This window comes from Pristis pectinata, chromosome 14, assembly GCF_009764475.1.
Source record: "Pristis pectinata isolate sPriPec2 chromosome 14, sPriPec2.1.pri, whole genome shotgun sequence".
Taxonomy (NCBI): Eukaryota; Metazoa; Chordata; class Chondrichthyes; order Rhinopristiformes; family Pristidae; genus Pristis; species Pristis pectinata.
Genome location: NC_067418.1, coordinates 45,614,105 through 45,639,927, shown reverse-complemented (window position 1 = coordinate 45,639,927; position 25,823 = coordinate 45,614,105). Strand labels below are relative to the sequence as shown.

At 42.9% G+C, this 25,823-nt stretch overlaps 2 protein-coding genes across 2 annotated transcripts in view; both read left to right on the top strand.

Annotated features, from left to right (window-relative positions):
• Positions 1-25,823, top strand: part of fjx1 (four-jointed box kinase 1) — a 440,027-nt gene that overhangs the window by 340,508 nt on the left and 73,696 nt on the right. The window lies entirely within an intron of this gene.
• On the top strand, positions 1,237-25,099 carry syt13 (synaptotagmin XIII). Its single transcript, XM_052029221.1, has 6 exons — positions 1,237-1,643; positions 8,295-8,517; positions 11,946-12,080; positions 14,131-14,441; positions 17,026-17,143; positions 20,010-25,099. The coding sequence occupies exons 1-6, from the start codon at positions 1,464-1,466 to the stop codon at positions 20,312-20,314; spliced, it is 1,272 nt and encodes a 423-aa protein (XP_051885181.1). The 5' UTR covers positions 1,237-1,463; the 3' UTR covers positions 20,315-25,099.

The window sequence follows — 25,823 nt, the reverse complement described above, 5'->3', positions numbered from 1 at the left end:
TTTCGATGTACATGTGACTAATAAATAAATGTCTTATCTTAATTTACAGAGTGTAGAGTCCAAAACCAAAATCAGAGAGCAATGTGTGGTGGAACAGGCCTTGCCCACTTAAAAACATTCAAAGACCTCCCATCCATGAGCTCACCAATGAGGAGAGTGGAGCACCAGATTGGCAGGGTGAGAAGATCAGGGTTGGTGGGGGGGGAGCTAGGGGGTGAGGAAGGAGGGGTTTCTGATAAAGGAAAGAGAGGGGATTGTACTGATGGGGAGAGAGAGGATTGAGGGAGATTGCAGAGGAATTTATGGTCCAGGAGGAGTAGGATTTAGGAGTCAGGAGGGTGAGAGAATCATTTGGGAAGAGATTGGCCAGGAAGATGATCAATGGGGAAGAAGATCGTAGGAAGGAGTGGTTGTAAAAAATGGTCAGGAGTGAGGAACAGGATCGGTGGCGATGGATTGGATGAGGGAGATTGGGGAGCTGATGGTGTGGTCTGAAAGTGGATTGTCAGGGGAGAGGTCTAGTTCGGGTTGGGGAATATGTTTGCACCATGGGACTTGTGTGCACAAAACCATTTTGCATAACTGCGGTCAAAATGAGTGAATGAACATTCTGTTTGGTGTCTCTGCTCAGAAACCGCTGGTGTTTAAACATCACTTGCATGGAGGATCCACACAAAAATTCAGAAGTGTGCTCCTGATGCATTAAGAACCTGGTTGTATTTAGTAATTAGTCTTTTGATAAAATCCAGCGAGAATTTCTAGGTCAGGGTCTGCTTACTCTGCTGGTTAGGTTGCTGGGACTGAACCAGATCTGTTGCGTATTTGTCATTTTCCTTCCTATTCCCATACAACATGCTGGAAAAGTTAGGAAATAACTTTGCTACCTTTCAAATATTCCGTCATTTCCACCACTGAGGCATAAGAGTTCACCAAATTATTCAGCATGGAATAAAAAGTACATTGAGCTGCCCAGGAAGGAGTTAATAAACAAGTCACCTGCTCGTTTTCTCTTCCCTGTCAAATTAATAGATCAACAAACATATTTTTTATAGCTTATCAGTGTATTCCAAACATTAAATGTGAAAATTAATCGCTATTTTGTTGTGCTTTTTTTAGTCAATAACTTCATCGTTCTCTGTCTAACTGGTCACTCCAGTTACCTTTTTAATATTACATCATAGGCTCCACCCCTCCCACTGACATCAGAGCTGTTTCTGTTCCGACTGAAATCAGCCTTGGATCTACACCAAGGCTGCTGCCTCAGTCTCCATTCTACAGCTTATAACAACTCCAGGATGGCTGTCCCCTGGATCTCTTCCACAACACATCGACTATCTGTTTGGGGATGAAACTTCCAGGATAAGTTCTGCCTTCGAACGGTTTGCAGGAGCCAGAGGATGTTGCACGTTTTCCCTTGAAAGGTGAATGTTCAGCAGCGCAATCCCAGGCCCACATTGGTGATAATGCTTCTACTGACAGTTCTCGGGGCCACTCTCGGGGTAGCTTTTGGTGTGGCTGCTACCTGTGCATTGGCCTTCCTGTGCCGCCGTTTAAAGAAGCTGAGAAGGCTCTTCAAAATCCCAGAGAACAAGTGTCTGGAAAGTACAGCAAAGGAGAGAAATATCCTGCACACGGCACAGCAGGTAAGCAAAGGAGTTTATTGCCTGGGGCTTTTTGTGGTGCATTCAGCAGTTTGCAGAGAACCTGAAGAAGGTATAAACTGGAGGATTAAAAGGTTCACCCAGAGAATCTAGTAATTATTGAAAATATCTTTGTTGCTCTCTAAGGCTATCTGTGCAATAAACAAATTACCTGTACTACATCAATGCACTCTGTACTAACACAATGTAACTGCACTGTGTAATGAATTGACCTGTACGATCAGTATGCAAGACAAGTTTCTCACTGTACCTCAGTACAAGTGATGATAATAATAAACCAATACCAATACATTAGTCAGGGGTGTTTTATAGACAGGATGCTTGGAAAGGTGTGGAAAGGTTTAATGTGGTAGCTGGATTGCTGATAAAGCCCTATCAAATACAGAAGTGTGTCAGCTCAAGAAGTTAAAGACATATTGTTTCTTTGTTAAAGTGTCACAAGCAACATTAAAGTCAAAGAACTAAAGAGGAGTTGCAGAATGTGCTGGTGATAATCGGTGTGCAACTCCTATCTTGCCATGACTCCCAACCCTGCCAGTGTCCTCAATCATGCCTCGACCCTTAACACTGCCAAGACCCTGAACCTTCCCATAACCTTCAATGAATTCGTCATTCAACAATGATGTCACTCCCAGCAACCGTTATTAAGTATTTGTCCAGTCATACAAGTACAGTGACCAAGTAGATGGTTCCATTCTGGGAATCTCTGGGGCAAGATTGCCATACATTGTGTGAGAACTTCTAAAGAGAAGGGATAGAACATTAAATATTAGGGAGGTAGGGAAGGTAAGGGAAGGGAATAACAATGATAATATGGTAATGGATAAGGCCTTCATCTTCAAAAAAATTGCAGCCGTGTTGTAGACAAGACAGGCAAAGTTGCAGAAAAGTAATATTTACTAATTGTAGTAATTTGTAAATGTCAAAAAGCATGTTCATTGTGGGGGGCAGAGCATTTTAAATTATATTTTCTGCACAATATTAAAACATTTAAATTATGCCATTAAATCAGGTCTAGGGAATATTTTATCTGAGTGGTTATTGGGTGGATTGCAGCTCATCACTCCAAACGAGGAGCATGATTGCTTAGGTGCAGAAGCGGGTGACTCTGGGGTCTGGGATTGGGTGTGTGAAGGCAGGTGGTGACAGGGAGCTCAGACTCCAGGGAATGGCCGAGACGGAGGCCAGAGATCATTGAAGTGGCCAGATGAGAGGTCAAGAGCTCCTGGAGCACCCAAGAGACTCTGAAACTGGGAGTGGGTTGGATTATCGGGCCTATTGCAGTGAGGACAGGTATAGCAGATTCTGTCATTTCCACTGTTTCACACCTTAAGTAGGTACAAGAATAAGTGGACTTGAGGTTGCCGGCATAAAATCTATTATTTCAAATCACTCTTTTCTTGCATTGAGCTTTATGGTTAGGTTGGTCCCTGTACTGAAAGCCATATTAAATTCAGGACCGTGCCCATAACAGTATGATAAGTCAGAGTCACACACTATGACTGTACATAGTCATGTCCTAACATCACAATTGCACTCTATTTAAAACCTTCCAACACTAGTATCAGCTAGAAACTAACAAAGAGCCCAAGACCTTGATACTTGTCGACTGCACCAACCTTGCTGGAATTGGTGGGCAGAAATGGACAACGTTCCATTTCTATGCCAACTGCAGCCTTGCCAATTGGAACTGAAGGAGGGTTGGTAACGGACCTGATCCAGCATCTATAATGTAAGTGCAAGTTGCTGATATCTACATATGAGATCGTCAACTGGCAAAGCAAAGAGTCAAAACAATCCACAAGGAAAAGCACATTGCAAATGTACAAACAAGTAAAGACAGGAAGGGACCCTCTGTTCATCCATCCAGTGCCACACTTTTGCAGACAGCACTGTCGAAAAGTAAATTCCCACTCCTCATATTTTACACTGAAATAGTTATACATATTTGACAAGTAGTTCACTATGTATGAACCGATCCTTTTTTTTAATTAAACAAGTTGATGTGAGTCTGTGTGATATTTAATGTCATTATGTGGTTTTAAAAGATGCAAATATACGTAACCAGGACAAATATTCTCCTTCTCTCCCCACCATGTATCCCGAATGCCAGTGGTTTGGATGACTTTGGGACAATTTTAACTTTGTCTGCCAGGTGTAAAATTGATGTTAGCAAATTCAAAAAGGGATGGGGTTACTGGAAGTTAGAGAAAGCAATGTTGAAGCCATCAGATTGGAGACTCCCAAGGTGGAATGTGAGGTGTTGTTCCTCCAACCCCACCCCTTCTTTTTCTTCCCCCCCCCACCTTTGTCTCTCACCCCCCCCACCACCTTTGTCTTCCCTTATTCCTGTGGCTCCCTTCTCCCGCCTTGATGACCCGCCCATCTCCTCTCCTCTCCTCCCCCATCCTGTATTCCACGGTCCATTGTCCTCTCCTACCGGATTCCTTCTTCAGCCCTTTGCCTCTTCTACCCATCACCTCTCAGCTTATTACATCTTCTCCCCCCTCCCACTACCTTCCCCCCTCACCTGGACTCACCTATCACCTGAATCCACGTATCCCCTGCCTGCGTGTGCTCCTCCCCCCTCGACCCACCTTCTTATTCCGGCTTCTGCCCTCTTCCTTTCCAGTCCTGATGAAGGGTCTCAGCCCAAAACGTCGACTGTTTATTTCCCTCCATGGATGCTGCCTAACCTGCTGAGTTTCTCCAGCACTTCTTTGTGCATTGTTGCAGTAGTGTTAACAAAATAGTGTCAAAAAAAACATAGCACCATTGCCACACATGTGGCCCCCTGGGGTAATACACCCCTTCGTTGTTTGAGGGGCTCCCCCATCAGACTCAGCCCCTCCAAGTCTAGTAGTGGAAGGACACTAGACTGTGGTCCTTCCCTACAGGGCCTTTGCATTATCTGCACCAAGCTTCATTCACAAGATTCATAAACTGCACACCAAGACGCCACAGTCTGATACAGTCACACCAAGACCACATAGACCAGTGCAAACTCCAGGCTACACAAATCCATGCAAACTTGTACTGTCTCCATATCCATTATTAGCTAATATCCACAGCCTATTACCTTCAAGCTCCAGGCTATGCCCCTTGGCCTCTTTCTTGTTCACTGTCACTGGATGCAAATATACTTGTATGACTAATGAGGTTATCCATGCAAAGCTCTTTTCTCTGGCTCCCTCTAACCAGGTGTTGTCCTTTCTAAGCAGGTGAAAACGAGTTGACTGTCAGAAACGAGACTGTAAGCAATTATCTCTCCAACATTTAGTATTATGAAGCAACTTAATTGAGTAAATGTGGTCCTTACTGCAAATTCCATGCCCGTTGTAGATATAAGGAAGAAACAATATTTGTGCAACTTTTGATTGCCTCAACTTAGTGCATAATGGTTTAACTCACCTCAAAACACAAATTGCTTTGAACAAAGCTGGATGCATCAAATTTGCTGGACCAAAGACTTGGTGTTACTCTTCATGTTTTTATTATGTCGAAGTTTGATGTCTACTCTGTGCCCAATGTCAACGTCAGTGGCAGTCGTTAATGAACACATGCAACTCCAGGGCAAACAACTCCCACAACCTAAATGTCCTGCCACTGATATCATTCAAATATTTTGACATGAATAGCAAAGTAATTCGGAGTGACGCACAATGGGCAGCTAATCAATTCTCATCCACATTCCCCAAACATCATAAGACAAAATTACCCTCACTATTTTACAGTTTTGCTTTTCTCTCTGTCAATATTTCACCCCTCCTCTTGTGTCTTTTGTTCCTCCCTGTCATCTCCTTCCCTCTCACTGGCTTTCCTCGCTGTGCTGTTCCACACCTTGGGATGCTGGCTATGTTGTATGAGGAGCAATTAAGCAGACTGGGCTGTACTCTCTAGAGTTTAGGAGAATCAGAGGTAATCTCATTGAGACATACTACAAAATTCTTACAGGGCTTGATAGGGAAGATGCAACGTTCATGTTTCTCCTGGTTCAGGACGTCACAGTCTGACAATGAGGGGTAGGCCATTCAGGATGTTGATGAGGAGAAATTTCTTCATCCAGATGATAGTGTGTCTTTGGAATTCTCTGCACAAGAGGGTCGTGCAAGCTCAGTCACTGAGCGCATTCAAGGCAGAGGTTGATAAGTTTTCAGATATTAAGGGAATCAAGGAATAGTGCAGGAAAGTAGGCAAATGTCTGAGGGGGAGCTTTGCCTGAGGAGTTGAGTGTGTGGGGTCAGTGTGATTATAGAAGTCAAGTGCCACTACGCTCTCACTGGTCTGGCAGCAAGAACGTCAATAGGTTTTCAACTGCACAAGTCCTTGTGCAAAGCCCACCACTCTTACCCCACAACACACATCCCCTGCCCACTGTGGATGCTGTAAAGACCCCTATCACTCACCTGCCTTTCTCACTTGTGGCACTCTGTCCTCCCTGCCTCATGTCTTCTGATCATTCACATTGTGAGTGCTCACCCCACGATACACACTCACTTCAAGTGGCACATTCCTTGCCTACTGTGGGTTCTCAGCACAACCCCCCCCCCCCTGCCTGCCCCCACTATGGGCCATGTGCCACTGCCCCTTCTCACCCCCTGACACTCCACCACCTGTGTTTACATCCACACTTGGTTCTCAGTCCCTTTGTCCATGGCCTAGAAATTGGATTGGCTGGTGGCTGGTGGCTGGCTTTTTGGCACAAAATTCATCAGAATTGGTTTTTCCTGGTGTAGATCATTACCAAGTGAAATCGTGCCATTTGTGAATTTGGACTGGACATGTCTATGTACCATTCATGTTAGCATGTCTGACATTTTCCCCGCAATAGATGGGCACATAATGTTGTCACAATTCTCACCACGCACATTTCTGGCCTTCCTGATGTAAACTGGAGCTCAAAGGTACAAGCATTGATGAACGGTTGCAATACAATTATGTGCACATTGTATTGATGGTTGCTTTTCTTTCTACTTAAATGGACAGGAAGCATGACTAGCTTAAGAATCGGCTGCAGGCTGCTCGTGCACCTCCCACAGCTAACGGAGTATTTTCTTTAGTGTTTAGCTGCTGTAATACTTAGGCAACGAGTGTCTCCATTGTAGTACCATTGGCAGCAATGGAGATGTTGTTGTTGGTCTGATGTTGCAGAGGATATGGACAGGCTAAGTGAAAAGGGTGATGATGTGGCAGATAGAATATACTATGGAAAATATCAGGTCATCCATTGAAGAGAAAGGTATTTTTTAAGTGGTAAGAGATTGTAAGATGGTGGTGTTCAAAGGATCCAGGGTGTTCTTGTACTAAAAGCTAATATGCAGGTAAAGCTGGCAGTTAGGAGGGCGAATGGTATGTTGGGCTTTATTGTAAGAGGATTTGAGGACAAGAGTAAAGTTGACTTATTGCAAATATGCAGGGCTCTGGTGAGACCACATGTTGAGGTAAAAGGTCAGCCATGATCGTACTGAATGCCAGAATACACTTGAAGGGCTGAACGAGCTACTCCTGCTCCTACTACTTATGTGTTTACGGACCATACAAGGTCCTGTTTTGCCACTTCGTTCTGAATGCTAACTCCCCAAACACTGTTTCAAACATCATCTCACCAGTTACATTCTATTTTGTGGGAGACCTTTGGCCACTGCAGATAACTGCAACAGTGATTTAAGGAAGCAAAAATTGTGAAGTCTAATTTCTCGACATCTGCCTACCTACTTCCACCCAAACCCGCTCACTTGTGGGCACTTGCCTCCCACTCTCCTCCCATTTTAGGTACTTCACAGCACCCCCCACCCCACCCCCTTCCTTACCCAATGTGGATACACTCTTCTCCTGATCCTACCACTGTGGGTGCTCTCCCCACTCAAATGTGGGTGGGGAAGAGCACCAGTTATGGGTGTTGGCTGCCCCAACACCCCCTGTACACGCCAAGTGGCCTTCCTCCACCTATCCTTGGCCAGTATGGCTCAACTTCCTGTCCTTACCTATTCTTTTCGCCCTTCCATACCATCTGTGAGTTTTCGTTCCCCCACCCTATTTTTCCCACAGTAGGTTCCTCCCACCTAACTCCCCTCAATCTTCACCCCATGTAGGTTCCTCCTACCTCCTGCCACCCTCCAGTCCTCGCCAACAGTGTGCTCTCATTGCTCCATCTTTACTGCCTGTGATTTATATTTCCCTTCCCTCTCATTACCCCTGTGGATGTGCCCTCCCAGGCATTTTTACTGACAGTGAGCAGTTCCTCTGATCTCTTCTGCCCTCCTTCCTCTGTGTGGATCCTTGTTCTATTCATCCTAACCCGCTGTGAATGCTCGCCCCGCTGCTTTACCCCGTCGTTCTCAGCCGCAACTCTTTGGCCGTCCCAGCTGCTGCTCCATCCAGCTGCTTATGGTTCTCATCCTATGCATCACTCTGTATTCGATGGTTCTCCATTCTGCTTCCCATCGTATTACACCCTGTATCCCGTATACAGTGGAATTATGAGCAGAGTAGAGAAAGGAGGTCGGTGAAAAACATGAATATATGACATAATGTCCAAACATCACCTGAACACAAAAGGCATCAGAGGGTTACGAATTCAGTGTCTTCTAAAGTGACCCAAATGAAGCTCATGTTGTTTAATTGCTGTCACAGTTTAGAGTGAAGAAGACAATGGAGCCGGTCCAGCCAAGGAACTGGTTAACATCACCCAAAATCTATGGCCCCAAACCAGTGATAACCTTACTGGAATTCATCAATTGCACTGACTACACTTTAGAAAGGATGGATGAACGTCTATCAGCTAGAGGAGAGGAGGCCAACATCTCCAGCTTAATGGTGGATTCATCTGAAGATCTGTTTGTAATTTCCAAGAGCGGTAAGGTAGCAGGTGAAAGGGTGCATGGAGCACCTGGTCTCCTCCATATCTTAACATGTTGCAACAGTAGGAACAATATGGCCAATTATGCTTATCGTCAGGACTACCAAAAAAAACCCGTTTGCTGCCCTGTCAGCAAACATAGAGCCACCCTATCCATGGTAAAAGGTGTATAAAGCTGTGGCAAAGTTCCAATAAGTTCTGGGGTATGACGTAAGTGTTTTTTAGTAACTGAAACAGAAACTATAATATCAAACAGTGACATGCTTGGCATTTAAAAAGTGTACATTATGTGCATCGTTAATCCATCAACTCCCCTTTTCAAACTTAAATTGTTCAGTGCGGCATTGTACCTGTCTGCTGGTTTGATTGGTGTAAGTCGTGAGAAGCTACTTTCTTAATCTGTAGAGTGTCAAGGGAGGAGGCGCTAAGCAGAGATAAAGTGCCAGGTTTTCCAGGAAATGAAATACTGTATGAATTAAAATTAAAGAGTCGAACCATTTCCCCTTGGCATTCAACTGCACTACCATTCCCAAGTCCCTCAGAATCAACTTCATGGCATTCACCATTAACTAGAAACTTAACATAACTTATTCACATTGTGGCTACAGAAGCAAATATGATGTTGGATACTGTATATTGGATACAAATCCTCAACACTTGCCTGGATGAGTGAAGTTCCAACAACACTCAAGGACCTTGACACCACCCAAGACAAAGTAAACCTTTTGATTAGCATCCCATCCAACACCCTAAACATTCACTCCCTACACCAATGGTATACTTCAGCTGCAGTGTATACCAAACGCAAATGCATTGCAGTTACTAGCCAAAGCTTACACCAACAGCAAGTCCCAAACCCAGACCTAGATAAAGATGACAGGTGCATGAGAAAGCAATAGACTGAGTTTCCTTTCATGCCATGCGTCATCCAGATCTTGATATAAATATAGTTCCATCCTCATTGTTGGGTCAAGGTCCTTGAACTTCTTACGTAAGAGTACCAGGGGACACCTTCACTGGAAGGTCTGCAGCTGTTCAAGAAAGCAACCATCTTCACAAGGGCAACACAGGCTGGGCAACTTATGCTGACCTTGTCAGTGACACAGCCCATGAGTGACCAAAGAAAATGCTTCAGGCCTGTCTTTAGACTGAACTTGAGCCACAAGCCTTACTAATATTGGCAAGCTGTCAGCACCTGTTAGACTTTCACAGGCAGCAGCAATAAGCCCCTGACTTAAACACATAAGGCTTCTCATATGTCTTCATATAGTCCGGCAGTCATGGGAACTGCCTGCCACATCAGTTAGCAAAAACCAGGCCATGAGGGGAAGAAGCTCAAAAGAGCTACAAGCAGATGAAAGGAAAATACGTACAAAGTAAAATATTACTAATTTAGCATTTTGCCCATTTCCAAGCAAACAAACAAACGGGACTAAATCCCGATCAGAGGGAAGCTTCGGATTAGGATCCTTGTTTGAAATAACCAGAAGTGTGCTCAAAGATAAGTATTTCTGGACCCTGTTTTTGGAGCGTTCTCCCTGTGACCACATGGCTTTCCTCCAAGTACTCTGGTTTCCTTTGATTGGTAGGTTAATTGACTGCTGTAAAAATTGCCCCTCGTGTTTAGGTAAGTGTTAGAATATGGGGGAAACTGATAGGAGTGGAGGGAGAATTATTTAAAAAAAATGCAATTTGTGTAAATGGGCGCTTGATGGTTGATGCGAGCTCAGTGAGCTGAAGGGCCTGTTGTGCTACACAACCCTGTGACTCCAGGACTTCACGATCCAGGCAAACAGCTGACTGACGGTGAGTAGAGGAAGTGCTGGGGTTACTCTGCAGGGCAGCCAGGGGTTCACAGAGGCAGAAACAGAGTTGGTGTTTCAGGTCAAGGACCTCTCATCAGCACTGAGAGAAGTTGGAGATGGAGAAGGTTTTCTCATGCAGAATTAGGAAAATGGGTAAAGCAAGGAGGATTTACAAAAGGAGACCTATGATAAGATGGATTGCAGGAGAGAGGGATGACAATGCAAGGAAAAGGGGAGGTTAACAGGAGAAAGGCAGGATTGAGGATTGGGAACGACTGAATCACTATCTGAAATTGCTGAACTGCGTGGAATATACAAGGTTGTAATGTGGTTGGTCAAGGGATGAAGTGTTGTTCCTCCAACCTACATTGAGCTTCTTTGCAACTGAAGGTCAGAGAGATCACAGGATGGAGAATTAATGTGAGAAGCAACTGGAAGGTCAGGGTACTGTTTGTAAACTCTATAGAGATGTTCCATAAAGCAGACCCCCCATCCACATATGGCCTCCTTAATCTAGAGGAGACCAAATCATGAGCTGCAAATAGTTTGCTAAGTTCAAATATGTACAAGTAAATTGTTGTTTCACCTGGAAAGAGTATTTACAAGATTGTATATTAATAAGGATGAGGTAAAAAGGCAGGTTCTCATCACTTGCACAGGAAGGTATCATAGTAAGGGCAGTGTGTTTGGGAGAGATTGCAAGATTGACAGGATGTTGCCGAGGGAATTGTCCCTTTGGACTGTTGATGGATAAAGGGAGGGTGGCATTGTGGTGGAGTTGTGGGATTTGCAGAGGATGGGCAATTGAATGTGTGAAACTAATCGGTGGAAAGTTCGGGCAGACGAGGCTCTGTCAGGTTTCTGGGAGGGAGGGTTATGAGTATGGGCAGAAGAGCAGGAGAGGGCTGATAAACCTTTACAGTCCATCAGTCAAAACAATGATGGATGTGGAGAAAGAAGAGACCGTGTAGGGAAAAGAAGTTTAAGTTAACATATTAGTGAGTGGAGCCTTTGGCGTTCAGGGTATGAGGTTAACATGTTAACCAGTATACTTTCAGCTTCAGTGCAAGTTTACTGTAACCTCAGAATCTTCCAATTAAAGCCATCAGTTTGGATAGGCTCTTAAGGGGTATTTTTCTACCTTTGTGAATCTTGAATCTCCTGATACTTGGGGCAAATTTTTAACAACAGTGATTGTGTTGTACAGCTCAGATGAAATCATCTGATGCTTTACATTTCTTCAGGCTTAACTGTGAATCTTTAGGTTAATTGGGTGTCAAATCAGAAGGACAGAATAATATCCTTTTACATAAAAAAATACTGCAGGTTTTGGAAATCCGAAATGAAAACAGAAAATATTGGAAACCCTCAGCAGATCTGGCATCATAAAGACCTTCATGTGATATTGGGCCTGTTGTAACACCTGAGAGAAAATTGGCCAGCCCTTAAGATATCACAATTCCATTTGTAGGAACTCACAAGATAAAGAAATGTTTGGAGATAACTGCATCTGGAAAGGCTGCTGGTGGTGGGAACTCTGTGATAAAGTTGCATTAGAACCTTCAGCTCATGGTTTGCCAAATCAGAGCTAATTACTATTCTTTTTCTGTTTAATGTCAGCTCCCACTGATGCTGTGTCTCTGTCAGACGATGCGGAGAGTGAGATATCTGAGGATTGGAAGGAAGATGTGAAGCTGCATTATGGAATTCATTACAACCGCTACAAGTCAGAACTCTATCTGACTATTATTGAAGGTAGAGTTGGTTCAGTATCATTGAGAACACAGTGCAAAGGAGGTTGGTCAGTGTCATTGAGAATTCAGTACAAAGGAGGAGGTTGGCATTAAAGAAAAAAGTAATAACGATCTGATTTTCAGTTTGTTTATTGTCATTGGCATACATACCCAAGGTATAAATACCAGGAAAATTAGCCTTTTTATTTGTCGGAGATGTGATGTTTTGCTGTTGCTCACTGTAAGATTCCTTACAATGACACAATAACATGCAGTAGTGTGACCAGTATTATTGAACTTGAACCTTAAACGTGGGAAAATATCATCGCACTGCCTGTAAGAAAACTTGCAACACCTCTTAGACAAAGCATGGTCATACAATGAAATCTAATTAGTCCCATACACCCACAAACGTATGAAAATTATAAAATAGAAGATATTTTTCAAAATATATTCTTGCCCCTTCTTTAGATTCTGCTCTGCCAATATCACAACATGGTGTTGTCTGGCCTTCTTCCTTCCACTGTGGCTGAGCAAAGGTCCTTACCATTCAAAGGGAATGACATTGAGTTAGCACGTGTTAAATTTCAGTCATTGCTTGCACACAGTGTTTAACAGTGAAGGTCTTCTCCAAGATAATTTCCTGTGAAGAACATTTTTAGGCTAATGTTTCAGAGCAGATGTGATGAGGCCTCCAAACACAATGAACTTGGTGTTCGTGATTTGTCATTTGGGAATGGAAATATTATGATTACTTAGGCATAGTTTGCTATTCCGCCTCAAATTCAGCCACTGGCACCAATCACAGTCCTCCACTGTTCCCCCACCCTCACTCCCCAATCTCACCCAGATTTTGCTTTCATCACCTTCCAAAATCTGATGTCCCCTGTGCGGCGAAGAGCCATTTGTGACACGGTTAGCTAAGCAAACACCTCCACCAACAATACTCTGAATCCAGCAAAAGATGTGGTTTAGGGGTAGCCCAGAGATGCCTTTTCCGTTTGATTTCCCATAGCGTTCTGGAGAGCTGGAGACTCCCTCTGTAGTCTCCTCTGCTCTCCAGCTCATCAACCACGTGCTCACTCAGACTCGGTTCCACAGCCATGAGACCTTCCTCGGGCCTGCTGAGTTCCTCCAGCATCATAGTGTTTTTCATCAGAAAATTAGGACAGGTGGGCTTTCATCTCACAACTCTGCCTTTATCATCCTTGGAATTTCCAAAGAGCTATTCAGCCAACAATTTACTCTTGAAATTAAACCACTAGTTTGACGGCAAACACAATTGGCAATTTACCATGAACAGCATCGGACAAGAAGGCATTTGGTCCGAGTCTGTGCTGTTTTTTAACCCAAGCCACATGATCTTGATCCTATTCCCCACTTGCAATCCCTTTTAAAAGCATTTATGTAGCAGAGAATCATTCTTCCTAACCATATTGTGTGTCAGGAAAGTTGTTCTAACCTTCCTGTTAAACTTACTTTTTAATTATTTTTAACTTTGAGCCTTTCAATAACTGTGCCACACACCAGTAGGAACATCTATCACTATTTAGTTCCTTAATCCTTCATAATCTGGAAGGCCTCTATAAGGACATTAGAAATCTTCATCCTAAAGTTCCAAGTCTCCTATTTAATACTCTACCACTGTGCAGTGATTACATTTGAGTTGCTCTTGGCACAGGGTCCAAAACAGATGAGATGCATGTCCAGCATCTCAACAAGAACACTGGTATTCCAATATCTTCTGTCATTGGAGAAAAACTTTTGAATTTTGGTCCTACTCACTAAGATTTGCTTCAGCTGCCAACTATAATTTTTAATTTTAAATCTGATTTCTTTACTTGGTATTTTTTTTAATTTCTGAAATTGAAATCTTTAAAGAAGATGAGAGGTCGACTGTGGTGGTCACTGCGTTAGTTGGCATCCTACAAAGTTATTTTCAGGGTTGAAAACCCTCCACTATATATCCCTCTGGGTCCTCATTTATTAAATCCTCAATTGTTAGATACTGAACAATACTGCCATGGGCCAATGTTCAGCCTTGTCCTAATCTTTTTCTTATTGTCCTCCAGCCCAGAACATAAACATGGTGGAAAACATGAACCACCCTGACAGCTACGTGGTAGCTGCCTTGATCACGAAACTTGGGAAGGCCAAGGCCGAGACCTCCATCCAAACAAAGACCCTGCACCCAATTTGGCAGGATACTCTGACGTTCCCCGTCCTTGAGGAACACGTGCAGGAGGGAACTTTAACCCTGGCCGTCTACAGCTGTGATAAGTATTCCAGGCAGGACTGTGTGGGGGAAGCTCAGCTCAAGCTGTCCAGTCTGGCAGTAGGAGAAAGAACAGATTCCTGGATCAGTCTGACGGCCCCTGTAAAGGTAACTTTCTTCCTCCTCCCCAGTTCAACCTGCTCACTGATGTTGCAAAGTGAACCACTGTGCGGCCTCTGGGATTATAAACAGCTACGTAAGCAGATGCTGCAGAGCAGCTCAACCTCTGAATCATTAATGGAGCAAGTGCTTTCAGGATGTGGAAATATCTCGGGTTGAAGATGAGAACTTATTTTAAAGGGAAGTACATGCTGTGGAATTGACCAGTGTTACAAAATGAGAGGGTAGAAATGTGTTGCTGGTCGTAGTGCTAAAAAGTATGTCAACTGTACTTACAAAAAAAATTAATTTACAAAATGGATGCTTTGCGTAGAGAGTTCCAGTGTTTAGGACCAGTGACACTAACAGTGACACATTTCTCAGGCAGGATGTTGTGCCATTGGAGGGGAACCTGCAGGTGGTGGGTATCTTGAATCTGCTATTCTTGTCCTTACTCATGATTCAGAGGCCTTACCATCGCCAAGTCCCCCACATCAATGTCCCGGAGTCGCCATTGAGCAGACATTTAATTGGGCCAGCTGCATAAATGCTGTGACAACAAGATAGGTCAGGGGCTGGGTACCCTACAGTGAGTAACTCATCTCTGACACCCCAGAGCCTTTCCATCATCTGCAGGGCACTTGCCTTGCTTAGGTGATTGCAGCTTCCGTAGCACTCGGGAAGCTTGACACCATCCAGGACAAAGCAGGCAGCTTGATTAGCACCCCATCCAGCACAATTAACATTCACTCCATTTATCACCAGTGCATCCCCTCACCCTAGGTCATAAGTAGGTGGTCAGATTCTCTCTTATTGGAGGTGGTCATTGCCTGGCACTTGTGCATACTACTCAATATTGTCTAGGTCTTGCTGCATGCAAGCTTGGGCTGCTTCATTTTCTGAAAGAGTTCTGAACAGAACTGAGCAATGTGCAGTCATTAGTGAACACCCCCACTTCTGAGCCTGGAGACCATTGATAAGGCAGCTGAAGATTGTTGGGCCCAGAATCAGAATCAGGTTCATTGGCTTATATGTCTTGAAATTTGTTGCTTTGTGGCACCATTACAGTGCACTGCCCTCCTGCACTTGTGTCTCCAGGCTGATGTGACTGACGTCCAACAATCACTGCCATCTTCCTTTGTGCAAGGCATGATCCTAAACAGTGGAGGTTTTACCCCTTGATTCAGTCTTACTGGGGCTTCTTGACACCATGCTCAGTCAAGTGCTGACTTGATATCAAAGAGAGCCACTTTCACCCTGCCTCTAGAATTCGGCTCTTTTCTCCATGTTTGGACCAAGGATCTTATGAGCCAAGTGTTCTGGGCAGGTCCCAAGTTTGTGAACAGGTTATCGGTAAGTAAGTTTAACTTTGCTGGTGATTGCATCTGCACTGTCAGGACAGGAGTACGCTCTCTTAACACTAGCAACCAAAGATGAGCTTCTGCACTTACTCGTATCTTTATGTCTCCTTGTGACATCCTTTATACAAAATGTCTGACAAAATGTCTCAAGGTCCATGTAGGCAAAAATATGTCACTAAATTATTTTGGCCTCATGAAAGTTAAGGGAATAAAGGGATATGGGGTTAGTGCAGGCAAATGATGCTGAGGTTAGAGATTGGCCACGACTTCACTGAATGGCACAGCAGGCACAAGGGGCCGAATGGACTACCCTGCTTCTACTTTGTAAGATGTACCCGCAGTTTGTAGGAACGATGCCTTCTCCCGTACCAAATAGCTTTGTCTCTAAAGGATTTCATCAAATTGGCACCTACCACACAAGCCAACAGCATGTCTTTCACTAATTTATGTCATCTACACATAAATTAGTGTAAATCCAATCCCAGGCTGGAAGACCGGCTACAACCCTCTCAAATGCCTGCAGCCTGCTGAAACCCACCCAGTGCGACTGGTGAGCCCATTATTCCTGCCCTCCCCACTTTCCAGAAGGCAGGAAGTGAGTCTGACCCCATGCATTGACTAATCAACTCCTATCTCACCAGACACCGCAGCCCCACCCCTTGCCCCTACACCCCTCTGGGTCTGTACAAACTATTGGAAAGCCTGTCACTGTCCTAGGCACAGCATTTCCTTGGATTAGGGGCTCACCGTCTCAGCAACTGGGCAATGTGAGTACAGGAATCGTGTGGATTTTAGTTGTTCATCTGGAGGCAATAAATTTACTGTCACGACACTTGTTTAGATCTTTAACTTATCCTTTTAATTCTTCATAAAAATAATAAAGCATGTTTTTCTCTCTATCTCTAACTAGGACTGAAGAGAATCCAGTTAGCTTTGTTCACTTTCATTCGCTTCTGAAGTATTTATAACTCCCAGAGGTAGAGCCAGGAACTATGAACACACATCTGTTCCACTTTTGAATTAATGGCAGCCATTGCCAGGAAATTCATTACAGAATTGAATGAACATAGTGCTCTTGAGCTGCTCAATCTAGTCAGTTAGGAATTATAATGTGATTTTCGTCTTTATGTTCCCAAGCAAATTATTTTTACAGGCAGGGAATTTGCTTCAGGAGGCAGGTGGTTCTGGTGAAGGAGGATTTTTTTTGTTGTGAATATTGACTTGTCTTCCAGGATTCATCGCATGGTGAGATCTTGCTTTCCATCAGCTACCTTCCTGCTGCTAACCGCCTGATTGTTGTCGTGATGAAGGCACAGCACTTAAATACAGACAAGCTGAAAGATCCATTAGGTAAAGGAACCGTCTCCGTGTGGACGTGCATATTCATATTTTTATTTTAAACCAATTATTTCTGAAGTTGAGTATTTGCCCCTTTTGCTCTTGTGTTCCTGTGTGACATGATGTCCTCTGATTGAGGTAAAGGGCAGTGTGTGTCCAAGTGCCTTGGGATTTTCTCTAACCATGACCTCACAAGTGTTCACAGCATCATGGAATCATACAGCATGGAAGCAGGCCCTGCAACCTACCAAATCCACCCCCACCATCAAGCCTCCACTTACACTAATCCTACACTAATCCCAATTCTCCCTGATTGCCATCAATTCCCCTCTTATTCTATCATTCACCTAAACAGGGGCAATTTACAGTGGCCAATTAACCCATCAACCCGCACATTTCCGAGATATGGGAAGATACTGGAACAGGTCTAAGGGAGAACTTGCAAACTCCACACAGACAGCACCGGAGGTCAGGATTGAACCTAGGTCACTGGAGCTGTGAGGCAGCAGCTCTGCTAATGCCCCACTGTGCCGCCCATCAGATTTAACCTCTGCTTGCTGCCTCTTCAGGTGTTTCCTACTTAGATATAAAGTAACACCTTGCCCTTCAAGCTTCTACTGATTGGTAATATGCCAAATATTCCATTCCCAATCAACAACTCCCAGCAACTTGTGGATAAATTTCCAGTAAAGTTTTCAGGTGCCTCATAGTCTACCTCCCGAAGCTGCAGCCTCTTATCACCACATCTAAGAACTGGCAGAAGGTACTCTGCCAGCTTCTGGCAGATCAGAGCAGTGAGCAGCCCCTGGGGATCAGTACTGCAAGCAGCAGCTATAAGTTTTAATGTTGCTGAGCTAGGGAGCCATCCTACTTCGAAAGCTTTTGCAGAAAGTAATGGCTGAGTGCTGTGGCTGCTTTATTAAACCTCTGTGATTTAATCATCTCTCATTTGTGAGTAATGTTTTTCCAACTAACCAACAGGGCCCTGTTTAAAAATAAGCCCTATCTTCTCCAAACAAATTAGATAAATTGGCACGGGAGAGCTCAAATATTTCCACCCAGGAGCACTACATATTCAGGGCAGTCTGCATAGCAATTAAAGTCCAGTAGTTTTGGAAAATTAAAATGAAGCTGGGCTTGATCAGGAGCACCCTTGGGCATAGCTGTAGGATTTAGCTGCACCCGATACTTGAGAACATAATCCAGGCCAATCCGCATTGCAGTATTGAGGCATCTCTCCATTGTCAGAAGCCATGGGCATCATGTGCAATGCCCTTTGTATGAAACCATTTCGGCTTATTCAAGATGGATGTTAATAGTAAAAGGATAGCTTTTTGGAAGGATGAGGCTAAATAGACCAAGGTGTCTTCTGCATCAAAATATATTTTGTGAATGTTGTGTGTGCTCAGCCTTGGTTCTGAGAACATTGTTCCATTTCCTGCCCATGGTGTCAGGTTCACTGTCAGATTTGGTACATCCAGATTAAGGTTCCATCAGCTCTACAACGTTGATGGATCTTGGCCAATTTAGAAGTTTGCTTCTGTGACATTTTAGTCGCTGTGATTTCTCTTGAGTACAATCTTCAGCTAGTTTTAGATAATGGTTTGGTAGCACACTCAGGATTGGCTTTGTACTGCTTTGAACTAACGCTGCTAATATAAGACAAACATTAGTCAACTTGCACACAACCAGGTAGTACAAATAGCAATTTAGTAACCACAGATAATGTTTTAGTCATAGAGTAATACAGTGTGGAAACAGGCCCTTTGGGCCCAACTGGTTTATGCTGACCAAGGTGCCCAGCTAAGCTAGTCCCATTTGGCCAGTATCCCTCTAAACCTTTCCTATCCACCCAAATGTCTCCTAAATGTTGTTATTGTACCTGCCTCTACCACTCCCTCTGGCAGCTCGTTCCATACACGCACCACCCTCTGCGTGAAGAAGTTGCCCCTCAGGTCCCTTTTAAATCTTTCCCCTCTCACCTTAAACCTGTGCCTCTAGTTTTTGGTTGCTATTCCCTGATAAAAAGATGAAGTGCATTCACCCTCCTGTCATGATTTTATACACTTCTGTCAGGTCACCCCTCGGTCTCCAATATTTCAAGGAATAAAATCCAAGTCTGCCCAACCTCTCGCTATAACTCAGGCCCTCAAGTTCTGGCAACATTCTCGTAAATCTCCTTTGTGCTCTTTCTAGCTTAATGGTGTCTTTCCGAAAATAGGGGGATCAAATCTGTACACAGTACTCCAAGTGCAGTCTCACCAATGTCTTGTAAAGCTGCAACATAATGTCCCAGCTCTTATACGCAGTGCCCTGACTGATGAAGGCCAGCGTGCCAAACACCTCTTCACCCTGTCTACCTGTGACGCCACTTTCAGCAAACTAAGTACTTGTTCTCCTAGGTCCCTCTGCTCTACAACACTCCCCAGGACCCTACCATTCACTGTACAATTCCTACCCTGGTATGACTTTCCAAAGTGCAACACCTCACACTGGGTTGAATGGCATTTGCCATCTCTTGGCCCACTTACCCAGCTGATCAAGATCCTCCTGTAATTTTTGATAAACTTCTTCACAGTCTACGATACCACCCAGTTTAGTATAATTCGCAAACTTACTAACCATGCCTTGTACATTGTGACCCAGTGATGTTGGTCAGGGGATAAATATTGGCCATGATCACATGAATTTATTAAGACTATATTATTGGCATTTTCTTCTTAAACATAAATTTTCAGAAAATAAGCTGGCAGAGGAAAAGGTGGTTTATTACAAGTATTGTTGTGAGTATTTTGAGGGGTATCATTTTGAGCGCCAGTTTAAGGTACTAATTGTTACCTTACCTATGCTCTAATCATTTGTGATTTGATTCTTGTAGATGTGTCAATCAAACTCACTCTCATGCACCAGTCCTTGAAGCTGAAGAGAAAGCATACAAGACATGTTAAGCACAAGATTAACCCAGTCTGGAATGAAATGATAATGTTTGAGTGTCCTTATGAAATGCTATGTAAATCCAGTCTTGAACTGGAGTTGTTGAATCAGGACTGTACCGGGCAAAACCACCTACTGGGTAAATGTAGCCTGGGTATGAATTACAGTGACTCGGAGTTAAATCACTGGCAGGAAATGCTGACCAAGCCTAGGAAACAGATCGCAATGTGGCATAAACTGCACGAATAATCACCTTCTCTCTCTATCACATTCACTGGCAAACTCCAAGCTTCAGTAGATTCCTTTTCCTGGCCTCCTACCCCCAAAATTCAATGGTGCCATGGCCACTGTTCAGTGCTCCAAACGCTATATAATCCCAGTCCTTGCACAGTGATCTAGGTTTAATCAAAAAAGCTGTTCAGTGACCGCAGCTGGAAGGGGCATTGGGCCCCTGCAGTTTGGGACATACTTCTTGTGGTGGCTTCTTTGGTAAAGTGGTTGCCCTGAACACGGCAAAACAAAATGGGTCTGTTTGTAGCCCAATTAACCATCCTACAAGGGACCTCAAGAGGCTGCCAATCAAAAATTAAGTTTGTTTAAATATACATACCTGCATGTGGTGACAGGACATCATAAAGTGTCTACCCCATACCCACTTCAGTGCCAAAGACTAATGCCTCCCCATGAGCATCTCCTCCCTTCAGTTCACTGGTCACTACTCCTGCAGCCCAACATCTTCTCTCTGTCTCATCAGCTCCTCTCCCCATCACCCACCCACCTAATTAAAAGAACAGAAGAAGCAGAAGTCAGCTTATTGTCCCCTCGAACCTGCTGTCATTCAATAAGTTCATGTTTCATTTGATCATTGGCCTCATTTTCTTGTTGATGCCTGTAACCCTTGACTCTCCTCTAGACCAAAATTCTAGCTCAATTTTGAATATGTTTAATGATTCAATAATCACATCCTCCCAATTTCCTTCTTTCCCCCCTTCTAATTGACCCCCCCCGTCTCCCGATCACTACCTGGATCTTTTTTTACTCTTCTTCTCCCAGTCACTGCCTCCTACTTCCCTCCCAATTAAGATAAGATCTCTTTATTAGTCACATGTACATCGAAACACACAGTGAAGTGCACCTTTTGCGTAGAGTGTTCTGGGGGCAGCCCTCAAGTGTCACCAGGCTTCCGGCGCCAACATATCACGCCCGCAACATCCTAACCCGCACGTCTTTGGAATGTGGGAGGAAACCGGAGCGCCCGGAGGAAATGCACGCAGACACACGGGGAGAACGTACAAACTCCTTACCTCACCGTCCCTTTCAGTCACGCCCCAGTCTCACCCAGGATACGGCAGGAGACCATCACCACCAGTGAAGTGGGCCAACAGTGAATTTCTCCACCACTGAGCTGCTTGTAGATGCCTAGTAGCTGAGTGCAAATTACCAGTCATGTGGAAATGAAGCTGGAGTTTCACCTGCATGCTGTGGTGCAGCACTCAGTCCCTCTGCCATGTCTCAATTATATAAACCAATTTCTAATTGTAGAAATGGAACCTTAAAGTGACGAAGATGACTTTATTAATCCATTATTTAAGGTACCTCATTATCATCACCTAACGGATTTTAATTAGGTTCAATCACTTGAAGTGAGAAGCCACGATGTGCTCCTGACATCAAACATCCTCAATCGTCATTGTTCCATATTCATGCTCTAACTAGTTCCTTGTGAGAAGAAGCAGGCAATTCTAAATGGAAAATAATCCCTCAATGTTTTTGTTACAGCCTCAAAATTGGATGTTATGTTAAATTTCAACTCTTCCAAATAATTGAACTCAAGAGCGCCTTAACCTTTCATGCTTCATCTCATTTGGACAAAGGGCCGTGTCCGCTTACCCTGAAATTATATCCAATTGCTCACCATGTTCCTTGGTTTAACAAATGCATTGGATATCTGCCATTGAGTTTTCCAGATAGTATTCTCTATAAGGGGGATATTTCCTGATTGAATGGTGCATTATACAGGGGGACCAGTGTGTTACACAATGGATCCTATATGTTGCAGTGACAAAAGATTTCCCTGTATTTTGACTATTTTAATCAACATTCATGGCAGGTCTTTTGGATCTTTAACTATTTGGATTCCAATGACCAGCCAAGAGTTCTACTTGAAGACGCGGAAGACCAAAGGCATTTATTTGTCCCGATACATTTATCATTAAATACCAATACATAGATACAAAAGTATTTAAATAAAGACACTGGAATGTCAGCTGGAATTTAAAAATATATATACTATATCGACCCCAATCTATCTGGAATATTGCAGATATTGTAGTCTTTAAAGAATGATACTATGGTTTAAAATGTTAGATTATAAATTTACATAAACAAGGCTTACTTTCTTGTGCATTTAGAAATTTGAAAACTTATGTAAGTGAGTTATCAAAATGATTAAGGGATTTGGTAGGGTTGATACCGAGAAACCTTGCTTTTCTCTGTGAGAACTATGACAAGGTTGCTTAACCTGAAATTAGAGCTGGGGTATTTGGAAATAAATGCAAGCAGCATTTTGATTTCCACACAAAGGTTAGTGGAGGTCTTAAAAATTGCTCCCCCAAAGGCTATGGATGCTCTGTCAAATGAAATTTTCCATTTTTGTTAAGTAAGGGTATAAAAGCAGATAGCTGCAGTTGAGGTGGAGATTCTAAAAAGTTCCATTTGTTTAAGCTTCCATTAAAGATATATTGATAATTCCTGGCTTCCTATACAGGCACTGTGGTGCAATTGGTGGCTCAGATTTTGATCATTTTTAGTTAATGTCCAGGTTTCTCAGGACACTGTTTTCCTTCACACTCTGTTCTTTCTTGATACCATCTTCCATTCATTATCTGACCTTTTTTTATTGAAGCAATTGAAGATTCTATATTTTCAATATCTCTTAATACTCAACTCTCACAATGCATTGACTGAATTACTCCCTCGATGTCATAGAGAGATACAGTATAGAAATGGGCCCTTCAGCCCATCGAGTCTCACTGACTATCAACCAACTTTTTTTTTACACGCACACTAATTCCACAATCATCCCAATTTGTTCTACCCACCTTCTCTTCAACTCCCTCCAGTTTCTACCACCTGGAAGAAACCCACACAGTCGCAGCGAGAATGTGCAAGCTCCACATAGACAGCACCCAAAGAAAGTACTGAACCTGGATCCCAACCGGCTGGGCCTCTATGCTGCTCATTCTATGCCCTTCTTTAGTTCAACATTTTAAACAGATGGGCAGTGAAATTAGTCATGGCTGGTAACTCAGAATATTTGAAGGTAAATCTTCATGTAATTTCAAAGCCAGACTGATTTTTTTATTTCTGCTGTCTTTTTGGTTGAAATAAAGACCATTGCCCTTTGATGCCATTCTTGACCTCAAGTTGAACCTGTGTATTTATCCCATTGCTGAAGCTGCATCCAGGGATATTGCTCGTTTTTCATGCCAAATTATTCTTTACCACTCAGCAATACCCAAGTCTCTTTGAAATTCAATTTCACTGAGAATTTGAATACTGCTACATAGGCGTGAAGCTCCCTCAATCACCTCTCTCATACTGCTATCAGGGTACATTAGTGCGGGTCAAAAAGGAAAATTTGGTGGGGAAGTTCTGCGGGTGTTTTTTTTCTTGCCCAGGGATTACTGTGTCCGATGTAGCCAGATTTTATTTCCCTCAGTTCTTTGCTGACTGTGCTCCCTTCAAACCATAGACATCCGAACAGTCCATTGGCTTCTTTTTAAATTCTATGATTGTATTACTTTTAACAAAGGCAATAACTTCATTCGGAGTTAATAAAAGATCTCTGCCCAATCACTTGAAACATCCACCAAGTTTCAATGAACTACAGCATGAAGCACAGATTTCTTTGTTCAGATTTATCATGTAATTGCTTCTTAGTCATGTAATACTTGTTTGTAAGGCTGCACCTAAGATAATGTTTGCCAGTTGGTTTCAAGTACTTTTCAGAAGTCAAGTGACCACTAACAAAGCTGACATTTATTGAAGAAAACAAAAAAGATGTTAGCCCATGTTCTTTATGACCTAAATTAGATTTTCCCTTGCCAGAAAGGAAAGCAGTTCAGAGACAGAAAAGTAAAATTGCAACTGATTACTATTACTTTTCTTCAACAGGGAAATTAGCTAACTATTGCTGATCATTGGCATCCCCTTCCATCTTGGAATTAAGCGTCGACCAATAATATTTCCCATGACTAAAATTATTTAAAAATATTTTTCCTTTATTTTAATGCATTGCCTACACTAAATAGTTCTTTAAAAATTTTATTAATTTAAACAAGAAAATCAATGACGTATTTGAAAGAGCTACTATAAGCCATAGTACACAAATCAGGGTGTGAAATTGTTGTTTGGCAGCGACACAAACCGCAAAACAATAGTGAACCAACACGGATTTTGTGTGGCTATCCAGGGAAGCCACATGCAAACATTTTGATTGCAATACTGCTCAAGAGTGAACGCTTTTTTTTTACCAGAAACAAACATGGTAATTTAACTAAGGAAGATTTTCGAGTTCCATTAAGAAGTCAACCAAATTTAAGGTGCTAAGAACTGGGTGTCAGCACTGTAAACAAAATGGGTCTAAATCACTTCAAAATGCCTTATTCGCCACTGGTTAGTATTTTCATGTTTTTATGTTCATAAGTTAGGAACACTGGTGACAGTGTACATCTAGATTAGCCAGTGGAAATACATGGTTAGATGATTCCTGTATAGGCCGTGTTTGCTTCAAAATAAATAAGCAATTTCAATCTATAAAGTATTTACCTTGAGTCTGCCAGGAAAGTCACAAAGAATATTATTTGGCTTGCTCATCTTCTACACCCTTCATGAACAGTTTCTGTAGCTTGCTACTGTAAGTTTTCCTTGGTGTTTTGGTTTTTGGTGACGATGTTTGGCAGTATTGATATAATTTGTCTTTTGAAATATTATACGAGATGTTGATACTTGTTTGTGCTGACAATAAAATGATTCTTTGTTCACCCATGAAGTGCTAATGGCAATTTATGCTGCACATAAGATTATATTTGATTCACAGAGAATAAAGCAGAACCTGTCAGCGTGAGTGTGAGAGTAAAACATTGCAACATAACTGAATTGCAAGCATTGGTCAAACATTATGACCTCTTTATTTAAGGAGTGATCAATGAACCTGAAATTCCTTCCCTAAGTGAGAGTTGAGCCACTAAAATATTTACTTGTTTTTATACCTGCCGTGGTTGATACAACAATGTATCAAACGTCATAACGCATGGTACATGTAATTCTTAGGTGTGTATATATAATGTCAACATATGTTACAGCAATGCTGCACAACATTCTTACAGGGGAGGACCAGATTTACATTCCAAACCACTTCAAAGGCCACTCTGATAAACATATCATTTTGACTGCCCATAACCAGGTGTTAATATTTTTAGTCATGTTTAAAGTCACAAATGCCATAGTTCTCACTGCCACTCTGTTGCCCCTTAATGACACTTCACTCTGTCCACGTGCTGGTCTGCTTCTACTCTCCAGTGCTCCTTTCACCTTGCCAGACCTGTGTCCAACAGTACCACACTCCAGTTTTACACAGTGACAAATTTGTTACCATGCAGAATGGTACTTGTTTTAGAATGAGAGACCCATACCCAACAGTCCACTAAACATGGGTCTGGAGCTGGATATGGAGCTCGTCTTGGGCCCAGAAGCT

What these genes read in the sequence shown, in the direction of transcription:
- syt13 (XM_052029221.1), top strand. Translation starts at nt 1,464, where the DNA reads ATGCTTCTACTGACAGTTCTCGGGGCCACTCTCGGGGTAGCTTTTGGT. An exon ending in GTTTGTAATTTCCAAGAGCG is followed by an intron (nt 8,518 to 11,945) that starts GTAAGGTAGCAG and finishes GTTTAATGTCAG; the next exon opens with CTCCCACTGATGCTGTGTCT. An exon ending in GTCTGACGGCCCCTGTAAAG is followed by an intron (nt 14,442 to 17,025) that starts GTAACTTTCTTC and finishes CTTGTCTTCCAG; the next exon opens with GATTCATCGCATGGTGAGAT.